Source organism: Pistacia vera, unplaced genomic scaffold (genome assembly GCF_008641045.1).
Source record: "Pistacia vera cultivar Batoury unplaced genomic scaffold, PisVer_v2 Contig630, whole genome shotgun sequence".
NCBI lineage: Eukaryota > Viridiplantae > Streptophyta > Magnoliopsida > Sapindales > Anacardiaceae > Pistacia > Pistacia vera.
Window position 1 is genome coordinate 44,011 of NW_022196480.1, and position 11,116 is coordinate 55,126.

General features: G+C 37.5%; 3 protein-coding genes across 6 annotated transcripts; 2 read left to right on the forward strand and 1 right to left on the reverse strand.

Moving 5' to 3' along the window:
* LOC116111264 (probable WRKY transcription factor 20) lies at window positions 1-4,878 on the forward strand. Of its 2 annotated transcripts, none has more exons than XM_031397458.1 (6): window positions 1-419; window positions 2,040-2,198; window positions 2,725-3,262; window positions 3,358-3,496; window positions 3,584-3,742; window positions 4,043-4,878. In XM_031397458.1, the coding sequence occupies exons 1-6, from the start codon at window positions 192-194 to the stop codon at window positions 4,548-4,550; spliced, it is 1,731 nt and encodes a 576-aa protein (XP_031253318.1). In that variant the 5' UTR covers window positions 1-191; the 3' UTR covers window positions 4,551-4,878. The 2 variants fall into 2 exon arrangements, with proteins under 2 accessions (XP_031253318.1, XP_031253319.1); XM_031397459.1 differs by lacking the exon at window positions 1-419 and adding an exon at window positions 448-1,616.
* A 1,501-nt stretch (window positions 4,879-6,379) lies between these two features.
* Window positions 6,380-7,596, forward strand: LOC116111258. The gene is made up of 2 exons (XM_031397448.1): window positions 6,380-6,832; window positions 6,944-7,596. Exons 1-2 carry the CDS (start codon window positions 6,607-6,609, stop codon window positions 7,543-7,545), a joined length of 828 nt encoding a protein of 275 aa, XP_031253308.1. The 5' UTR covers window positions 6,380-6,606; the 3' UTR covers window positions 7,546-7,596.
* Window positions 7,597-7,741: 145 nt separating this feature from the next.
* Window positions 7,742-11,116, reverse strand: LOC116111257 (scarecrow-like transcription factor PAT1). Of its 3 annotated transcripts, XR_004125034.1 has the most exons (3): window positions 10,986-11,116; window positions 9,654-9,742; window positions 9,408-9,532 (listed from the first exon to the last, which is right to left on the reverse strand). XR_004125034.1 is itself a non-coding variant. In XM_031397446.1 (2 exons), the coding sequence occupies exon 2, from the start codon at window positions 9,561-9,563 to the stop codon at window positions 7,926-7,928; it is 1,638 nt and encodes a 545-aa protein (XP_031253306.1). In that variant the 5' UTR covers window positions 9,564-9,742; window positions 10,986-11,116; the 3' UTR covers window positions 7,742-7,925. The 3 variants fall into 3 exon arrangements, 2 of the variants coding, with proteins under 2 accessions (XP_031253306.1, XP_031253307.1); XM_031397446.1 differs by having other exon boundaries at window positions 7,742-9,742; XM_031397447.1 differs by having other exon boundaries at window positions 7,742-9,742; window positions 10,914-11,110.

The following is an 11,116-nucleotide window of genomic DNA, read 5'->3' on the forward strand; positions in this document are numbered from 1 at the left end:
CACACACACTCTCGCAAAACAAAAACAATGAAAACAGGAAAAACACTTTCGTGAAATTACAAAACTACCCCTCTCTCCTTCTCTTGACTCACTACTTAACTCGCTTTTAACTCTCTCTCTCTCTCTCTCTCGCTCACACACATCAGAGACGCACACTTTTTTAATTTTATTTTCATTTAATTTTTTCTTTAATGGAGGCGACTGAGGTTCGACTGGGACGGTACGACGCTGTTATGGACACGGCCGATCCGCCACGTGTCGGTTCCACCGTTGACACCACCTCCGCAGGTGTTGGAGCTAGGTACAAGCTCATGTCCCCTGCCAAGCTACCGATCTCGCGCTCGCCCTGCATTACGATCCCTCCTGGTCTCTCCCCGACATCGTTTCTGGAGTCCCCGGTTCTTCTCTCTAATGTCAAGGTTTGTTTTTGTGTTTAGTGTTTTGTGGGATTTTGGTTTTGGGTTTTGATTCTGTTTGGTTTCTGAGTAGAGAAAGTGGGGATTTTTTTTAAGGTTAGGGTTTGGTAATTTCGGGGAGGAGAATGATGGAAGTTGAGAGATGAGGTCTTTTAGATGCTTAGTTGGTGTTTGGTTGCTGAGAAAGTGCATGAAAGTGCGGGAAAATGGGAGAAAGTAGAGGAAAATGGAATTTTGTCTTTTAGCTTAGCTGTTGTTTGGTTTGGTTGCTAATTGAATAGTGGAAATGCTTTTTCTCCTTTAGTTTAAGATCTGTTTTGGTGATACAGATTAAAGTCAGCCAAACAAGGCCTTCACTTCCTTTTTGGGATATTAGACTATTAATGAAGTGAAGAATTTTACCAAATTTTGAGATTCAAAATTTTGATTTTTGATTTTGTATTTATTGCTACTGTTACTAAGATTTGATAGTGACAAAAAGGACGGTCTAACATTTGGCTTCGTGTCAAGTTTGTGGAAGTTTTACTTGTAAAAGGTATATTGATGTAGTAGTGTGGGTTTAGTGGAGAATTTTGTAGACTTGGGTGATGTGAGTTGGATTTAATTGTGAGCTAGAAGATGCTCATTTTTTCGGTAGAAATTCGAAGTTTGTTTTATAATATTTGGTTGGTTATGTGTCTCAACGATTAGATATTACATATGGGTCTGCTCATGTTTGGACCTTAATAAGATTCTGATGCTTTCTATTACAATACTCTTTGTGTTGGCTCGTTGATTTCCAGGTGGAGTGTTGTGCGGAATATGGCTTTTGGTTTAAAATTCTTAAACTTTTTCCTTTTATAATGCCCAGTTTTGTTTTTTCACATAATGATGAATCTTCCCTTTTGTTGGTGGAGCTGGTTGGCCTTTTTGTTTTTCATTTAACATTGTTGTCGGTTGTACGAAGAACATTTCCATTTTGTATGTCGAATATGGAATAAATGCCTTTGGTGACGAGGAGTGGATTATATTACACTTGTTAAATTTGCTGTGATGACAATAAGAAAGAGTAGGCTAGGTTGTGCTAGGAAGCATATGGGTCAAGGCAAAGAGGAGATATGTGATTGCGTAAGATTTATTTGAGATGTGACCTCAGATAGAGATGAGATGTTGGAGAGAAGATTCGTACAGCAAAGCATGAGTAGTTTTCTATGTCGCTAGGTAATCAGAAATATGTGGATTATGAACACATGAATTTTACTTTGCTCTTGTCTAGGGGTTTCCTTTAGAATCTCTCTTTGCTGTCACTTGAATTCCTTTTGTATTATATAGACTTGCCAGAGTTAGTATGTTTATCTTGGATGATCGGGTGAGTTTGCTTTAAGTATTTATTGGTGTTGATTAGAGCTTATCTGGATATGTGCTAGCAGTTTCCTCTTTGCAGATTGATGTGAACCCGTCATATTAATATCATATCTGAATTGCTGGCTGATCCTGTGTCTGGGGCTTGCAGGGATGATGCAAATTTCCTGTATTTTCATTTTCAACTTTGATGTTTTTCTCTCTTAATTAGTTTTTGAACGAAGAAGCTTTGAAAGTTAATTCTATTTGCCTTTTTTTTTCTTTTTTTTTTGGGTCTTGTAGGCCGAACCTTCCCCAACAACTGGTTCACTTTTTAAGCCCCAGACACTGCATGCAACTGCTGGTTCCAGTACATATTTGGCTACAACAGTTTGTTCAAATACGTCAAACGAAAGAGAATCCAACTGTTTTGAGTTTAGACCCAATTCTAGATTAAATATGGTATGGCCTAATGATTTACTTATGTTTATATTAACCTCCTATGAATGGAATTGTAAATAAAATTTCAATATTTCTTGTTTAGGTGTAGATAATTGACTAGTCAACGAAGTAAACTTGGATTCTTTTTTAATCTGCCTACAGATTTGATGTTTCAAAGATATATATAGTTTCAAGCCTTTAATGTTGTTCTACTTTAGTGGCTAACATTATCCATAATAATTTATAGTGGTGCTCATTGCTTATTTGTTTGGTCTAGTACAAGAATTATTTAACAAATATCTAGTGTGATTTTCTATTTATAGTTGTATGTTTTTCCTGGTGCTGCAAGTACATTTGTATGAATCTTTTCTGATAATATTAGTTGAAGGATGCAATAGGATAGATGAAGCAGCCTTTTGACCTGAACTGCCTTCTTTTCTCTATCTGAATCTTAATGAAAGAGACTGATGTGCATATTTTTTTCAGTATACCATTCACAAGTATTGAATACTGTGGTAATGATTATAAGTCTTTCATCTATTTCAAGGTTCCTGCAGATCTTAACCGCCAAAGAAGTGAACAATATATGCAAACAGAAGGTCAGTGCCAAAATCTGTCTCTTGCTTCACCTACCATTAAAAGTGAGATGGCCGTCTCATCAAATGAGTTGAGTCTATCAGCACCCATTCAGATGGGTACTTCAGGGGCTACAGTGCCTCTCGAAGTTGATGCAGATGATCTAAAGCAGATAGGGAACCCAAGTACTGTGATCCAGGCAACTCATGCTGACCATAAAGGAAGTGGGTCTTCTATGTCATCAGATGATGGATATAATTGGCGTAAATATGGTCAAAAGCATGTTAAAGGAAGTGAATTCCCACGCAGTTATTACAAATGTACACATCCTAATTGTGAAGTGAAAAAGCTATTTGAGCGTTCTCATGATGGACAGATAACAGAGATAATATACAAGGGAACTCATGATCATCCTAAACCTCTACCAAGCCGTCGATATTCTGCTGGTACCATCATGTCCATCCAAGATGAAAGATCTGACAAGCCTTCGTCCCTAACTGGTCGAGATGGTGAGAAAATAAGTTTCAAAGTGATTTGTATCTGTTGTTATTTTATGTGTAGACTGATGTGTCTTTTCCATTTCGTTCTGTATTTGGCATATTAGACAAGTCACCTGGCATGTATGGTCAGATGTCTCAGACCATGGAGCCAAATGGTGTATCTGATCTGTCGCCTGCAGCCACAAATGATGATGGTGCAGAAGGGGCCGAGGGTGATGATGATGATCCATTTTCGAAGAGGAGGTATTATAGTTCAGTATATGCTCATATGCGTTGACTAGTACATCTACATATTTTTCTAACCAGGACGTTTTATAAAATATCGAGCAGAAAGATGGACACCATGATGGCTGATGTCACTCCAGTGGTCAAGCCTATCCGGGAACCACGTGTTGTTGTTCAGACACTAAGTGAGGTTGATATACTAGATGATGGATATAGGTGGCGCAAATATGGGCAGAAAGTGGTTAGAGGAAATCCTAATCCTAGGTATGTGTCAAGATTGATGATTATAATTGTGTGTTCTCTTTAGTTAATTGGATCTGTTTCATGGTTGATGAGGATGGACTTAAAATATAACCAAGTTTTTTAGTACATCAAGTCACACTTATGCACAACGTTCAAATTCTGTTTAGTTGCTGTCCATAATTTAACTTAATGTGGAAATTTTGGATTCTGATTATTGATAATATATGTAATTCAAATGGATGTACTAGTGGTTCATGTGCATTGGTTGATGTTCTGGCTGTAAGTATTTTTCACCTGCATTATGCTTACGATCGTATGCAGGAGTTACTACAAGTGCACAAATGCGGGATGCCCAGTTAGAAAACATGTGGAGAGGGCATCACATGATCCAAAAGCGGTTATAACAACTTATGAGGGGAAGCACAATCATGATGTACCTACGGCAAGAACTAGTAGCCATGACACTGCTGGACCACCAGCTGGGGCTGGACCGTTGAGGATGGTAGCTGAAGAAAGTGACACAATTAGCCTTGACCTTGGGGTTGGGATCAGTTCTGCTGCTGAGAATAGATCAATTGAGCAGTCACAGGCACTGCATTCTGAACTTGCCCAAGGCCAACCTCATGCTAGCAGTTCCAATTATAAAATAATTCAAGCAAACCCAGTCACAACATATTATGGTGTCTTAAACGGTGGCATGAACCAGTATGGATCAAGAGAAAATCCCATTGATGGCCGTAGAATGGACATTCCACAATTGAATCATTCTTCTTACCCATATCCTCAAAACATTGGAAGAATACTAACGGGTCCCGATTTCTTCTCATGACGTGATGAAAAAAAAAAAAAAAAAAATTGCTCTGGTTTATTTCCTTTTCTTCCTTTCAGCTGGTAAGATAAAAAAAAAAAGGGGTAGAATCCTGTTTGAAAGTAGATTGTTCTATATGTGATAGTTGTCTATGATGATGATAGTGTTTTGTTAACTGCCACATCTGCAAAATGCCTTCAGTATTTATAATTATTACAGTTGTATTAACTTCTCAGAGCTCAATGCTTTGTACAAATGTGAAACTGATACGGGTTTTATTTTTCTTAAAAGAAAAACAGTATTGTAAAACAGTTCTTGAAATGGAATTTGTAAGAAAATGTGTTCTTTTGAGGAAGTATTTGTGACTTTGAATGTTTTAAGTCTGTGTTTCATTTGCTATTTGCTTCAGCTTGAGATGAGATAGCAGTTTGAGGTGAAAAAAGAGGGGGGAAGAATTTAGATGGTTGATTTCAAATTACTTTGTTGTTTTGTTAGGGGACAAGGACAAAAGGCCATAATAAGCCTTCCTCTCTGGGATCCATAAACACTTTTGTGTTCTGGTGCATCTAAGCAACTTGGTAAACAGCTATTCACATACAAGGCTGCTCTTCCACACATAATCCTCAAATTATCAAAACAAATAATTCCATGTTCTTAAAACCATCTAGATGCATTGGGTATTTGTAACATCTTTATTGTCTTTATATTTTCAATTAGAAATTGGATTTCAACCAATTTTCTTACTATTGTGGGTGGTATATCTTTCTTTAATCATGGCAAATTCGGAAAAAAAAAACCGCGTAAGGATTTAGGGTTAGGGTTTAGATCTAAGGTAAGAGTATTTTCTAAAATACTTGATAGATTCTTCTCTCTTCAATGGTTTCGAGAAGAAAGATTGTTTATCTTTTATTTATAATTTAGGGTTACGATTATATGTAAGGTAAAAGTTACAAAATCTTGATATTTTTTTTTTTGCTTTAGTAATTTGAGAAGAAAGATTACTGGTATTTTATTTAGAGTTTAGATACAAGGAAACGAATTTTCAATTCTTTGAGTAGTCGAGTGGTTCGATAAGAATTTTTGGTGTATTACTCAAAAAGTTTTGAGTTTGAGTCTCTCATCAGTCCTCATAGGGATAACCACCGAGCTCTTACTGATCGTAGTTCAGAGTCTCGGGATTATTTGAGGTATCCCGGTTTATAAAAAAAAAAAAAAAAAAAAAAAAACAGAATTTTTCACAAAAATCTCACATAAACACCTTTGTTTTAAAAATATTTCAATAATTTCTTTTATATTTTGAATGGATGCAAAAGAACATTGATACGAAGTGAGCCAAAATGGAAGATCCAACAAGCTTCATAAATAAGGTGGGCCACGGTCTGTAAATATTTGAATCTCTTCCCTTGCTATCTTGTAGCGAATAAACAAAAACGTGTAGGTTTTTGTGCCTGCTTACTGCTACTACCATCTTTATTGCTCTGTAAGTAAACTACAAATGCCCATAAAGCCTTAAAATTAACCCTTTTGTCTTTCACTTCAACAGGGATTTGTAAACACATTCAGCCACGTTGTGCCTCATTTCTCCACCAAGACCTTAGCTTAACTTACTCTTCAACAAGTACACACAAATATGTCTCCATGTCCAGAAATTGAAAAAAAAAAAATTTTCTTTTTGTTATTTTTCCTAATAGAGATGAAAAAGAGACTACGTTTTATTTCACTCAAGCGTTTGTTAATCTATCTTTTATCCTTAGTTATTATGCAGTACTGTAAAAGTAAATATTACAAGTTTTAAGTCATGAGTTCTTAAATTTTACGTTGATAGATTGATAAAGCGGTGTATCTGTAAACTTAACTTGAAGAACAACTTATTTAATTACTCAAAACTCATTTTGAGTTTTAACCGAACAATACAGAATATTCTGAAAAGAGTTTTGTGCATACTCTATCAGTAAAGCACCTAGAAAAGCATCCACTCTACATTGTTGAACCGTATCTTGTGTTTGAGCTCAAAGTTTTTGGAGAATTCAACAGTGATATAGAGAACAGAGAGAGAGAGAGAGAGAGAGAGAGGAAGATGCAGGCCATGTGGGTATCTTTGAAAGAGAATGTGAAGTGTAGAACTAAACTGAATGATGTGGTTAAAAGGCAACAAAAATGCAGCAAGACAAGGAGTCGCAGTAGGTTTGGAAAAGAGAACTGGCAGTACAATCAGCTACATGAAATGAGAAATCCTATACCTGTACCTGAACCTGTACCTGAAGTTCTTTTCAAGTTGAACTATCCAAGAACTCAGTTTTACAGTAAGTCTTTGCTATCATTTACTTGCTTGGGTGCTTCAACACTTCAAATCTTCTGTATCATTACATGAAATTCTGTTTTCAGTTTACCGTTAACTCGCCATCTTTATGCAGATATCAACATTGGAGATCTATCAAGAAACATTATTGAGACCATCTTCCTGAAAGCACTAATGGATCCTTCAAAGCCATTAAGGAAAATCGAAACGGTGCTCAAAGTGAAACACCGGGTCGAAACTCTTGAAAGGTTTGAGAAGTATAGAGAGAAGGTAAAGAAGAAAGCTTATGTGCAGTACACAGGACATCCAAGAAGCACGGTAGATGGAAACGAGCTGTTACGATTCTATGGCACAGTGATTACCTGCAGTGAAAGGTTAACACGAGTCTCTGATCTTTGCAAAGATCCTTTCTGCCGTGTATGCAGAATCATTCAGTATAACTTTGATACAGAATACCTCAAGAAGAATGGGATCCGAATGAGTTCAAGTAGTGAGGAATTGTGTGACATTAATATGATTGCCTTGACAAAGTTGAAGAATATCAAAAGGGCTGTCATAGTTTGCAGGACAATTGCTGGGAGAGTTGCTAATGAGGCTGATAAAATACCTGAAAAGTGTGATTCATTCAGAAGTAGAGGACTGGATTCCAACTCTGACAATTTGATTGTTACCAATGCCTGTGCTGTACTTCCCTGCTTTGTCGTAGTCTTTACTTGACTGTAGCTTTAGTTTTTGTAGTGTTTTTAGAAAGTGTTTTTTCTGTTTAGAATTGGTATAGTTTTACTATTTGTTTTACTTATTTTTTAACAAAGTTTGTTCTGTTAATGTGTATAAAAGAACACATTGTTTTGCAGAAAACAATTGTTGCATAATCATACAACAACATAAGGTTATTAAGACTACAAAATGTAGATTTTCGAAGGCAGCAGGCCTTTATAGAGTGTTGGACGGTTGGGAAGCTTAGTTATTAAACAAAAAGAAAACCATAATCATACAACAACATAAGGCTATTAAGACTACAAATAACATGTTCTAAAGTTCTACCTCAAAGTCACAAGCCAGAGAACTATGAATATGCATCAATAATTAGTGGCCTATCAGCTCCATGCACAAGAAGTGATTATAGCTTGGTTTTTCCAGCCGAGAAAGAGTGCACCATCCCTTTCTTCGAGTGTGTACTTGTCGTTGTAACTCTCCAGCAGAGATTTGATAGTTGCGTTCACAACAGGACTTAATGTATAGGGTGTAAACCCCGCCATTAGGAAACGGTATCTCCACTTGCCTAGAAGCTCATGACGTTCCACTCTTTCAGGTCCTTCGCATGCTATAATGTTGACAATCTCCCGGGCCAGGCAGTGCTGCTCAACATTGATTCGATCCTTGTGATCTCTTGGTAGAGCAACATCAACTGATTCGAAGATAGCCGCGTAATGATTCATTGTCTCAAGGAAACGATTGAAAAATGGGGCAGTATTTGTATTGGCTTCTTGTTCAACAAGAGTGACCACCTTAGGAGACAAGCTCTTCACCAACCTCAGGAGTCTGTCTCGATGATTCTGGGTGCTCACACTTTCATCTGGCATGTGGTGTAGCATCAATGCAAAATTCACAGCAATAGCTTCACCAGGTCGAACTCCGAGGTTTTCAAGTTGGACATCAGAGCCAGACATTGCAGCAGCTTGGAACTCGAAAGGTACCTTGTATGCCTCTGCCAACTTCGACAGTCTTTGGCCCACAATTTCAAGTCCTCCTCCCCTGGCATAAGCTGATGTGGTATCATCAATGCCTGTAATTCGAACCTTTGGAGGCCCTCCTGGCCTAGAAGCAAGAGCAATAATAAGTATGATCCACTGGGTGCCTTGTGCAATTTGAAAATCAATTATGTGGACTCTACTTTCATCCTTCATGGCTTCAGCAATTGCTCCATTTGCTGACATATATCCAAACTTGAAGTATGGGCAGATTTCGTACAGTAAGTGCATGTATGAGAAAAGTTCAGCACTAGCAGGCTCTTTGCATCTCAGGGCTTTGTAGATACAACTTCCTGTGGAGGCTAACCTTGCAACAAGCCCCTCCAACATGTAAGCTCCTAAACGTTGGACAGGCTCACCAGAAACAGACACCATCTGGCGTAATCCTGTCATCAAACATTCAGTTGTATACATATCATTATTCTCTATAGCCTTTGCACAAGTGCAAAGCACCTCTTTTAAGTCTCCTCTGGACAACATCTCAACCACGTGGTTCCACTTCTCTGACTCCGATAAGATTTGGTCTCCACTTGGACTGGTGTTGTTGTATACCTCAAGGTTATCTGAATCAGGCCCAAGCATAGCACTTTCTAGTTCCCTTATCTTGTGCTTCAGGTCATTCTCATCGTCTATAACACAAGACCCGTTTACTGGTGACTGGCTAGTATTCTCAGGTGAATGATTGAGGTCTGACGGGCATGACTGAGAGTTTAGCCGTGAACCTGGGCTCTTCTGAGGCGAAAAACTGGCGGTAGATGGAGAATTAACAGCAGGATAACCGCCTGTTCCAGAGGATGATTCAAGGTTGCAGTATTGATCAAAAGTCTCCACTGAAAGGTGCGCTCCTTCACTGCTATCGTCAGAGCATAAGCTGTGGTCTATATTCTGAAAGGGAGGCCAATCAAATGAGGCTACCTCTTGCACAGGCTGGTCAAAAAACTTCTGCCTCCCATCTGAAATTTCATGTTTCTGAGATGTTTGCATTGTATAAGGCTAATTCTTTGATCTAGAACAACAAAAGGAGACTGTGGCCCGAAGCAAACCAGGAAAGTTCAGGCAACAGTTTTCTCAAACCTTGGTTACTCTACATAATGTTTCCATCATCACTTGACACATACAAAATACTGCTCGGTGTAGATAATATATCAACAAACTGACATATTCTGCAGGAAAGGTTAAATCAATTATCATACAAAAGGAAAGACAATCTGTAGAACAAATTGGCAGACACGAAAAGGATGCAAGTCATGAGAAACAAAAAACCAAATTCTTAGCTCCAAATACAAAACCCCTTTTGTTCTGTCTAAGGTGAATCAAACATAAAACTCGAGGCATCCTGGTCCAAACATATGCCGTTCCGAGGAAAGGGATGAAAACGGAAAGAAAAAAGTAAAAAAAAAAAAATTGCAAATAGCTGAAAAATATGTTTTGGACTCTGAAATTTACTCAATAGACATGATTTCTCAACTCAATTAGAGTGTTCTAGCACAAGTACAGATCACAAAACATGCAGATTAACTTGCAGGAGTGCTAACAAGCTATTAAAAATCTTATGACGAAAATCCCCACAACTCCCACCTAACTTAGAGCCTAATTAATTGGTTTGGTAGTGCAGTCCTGCACCTAAAATTCATTTCCTGAACTACCATCTAACAAGGACGATTATCATGTTACTGGCACGGTAAAGTTACCAGGCCAGTTTCTACCATTTGATCATTGTTAAGTTTTGAACAAGGTAGATTTGCCCATGATCTAAAGGAAGAAATTGGTTCAGTACCATTACCGGGCCAGTAAGGGAATATGGCCCAACTATTGTACCCAAAGAAATGAAACAGTTAAAGATGAAAAAAACATTTCAGAATATCTTCCCAAAGTATCAACCTAAAATACTAGACAACGTTAAAAAGAAAAAAGAAAAAAGAAGCAAAAAAAGTTCCATGATGGTTTACAAGCTCTGAAAAAGGGAAATTCAACAGAGAAAATTTTCATTTGTAAAATCAAGAACTTCTCCCATCCTCTTATTGAGAGTGAAAAGCAAGTTCTTATCACTCTTCCCCCCAACTGTAAATTCATAAAAAGGAGAAAATTTCAACAGAAATCATTCATGACTTCAAATATATTGAATCAAAAAGTTCCCAAAACTGGCAAGCAAGTGAAACAGAGATCCTGAAACAAGCATCCCCTTCACAACATCATACCAAACAAATTACAAAGAAAGCTTCATTAAACAAGTAGAAAGATCAATTTTTTTTTTCTTAAAAAAACCACATAATCAATCACCAAAACACAGACAAACTGAAGAAGGAAAAAACCATGAAACATGTAAAAACTCACAAGAGTCGTCTCTAAAATCAGAGGCGAAAATCATGATGAAATGAAGAGAAAATCAAAGGGGTTTTAGCTGACCTTGTGTTGAAACTCCTCGTCTTTAAGATTTAGTGTTTGATTAGGATTCAAAGTTCAAAACTAAGACAAAGATCTGCGAATATCCATGTCTTTTAGTTTGGTTTCAAGTATACGATAAGGCATAAGCTGAT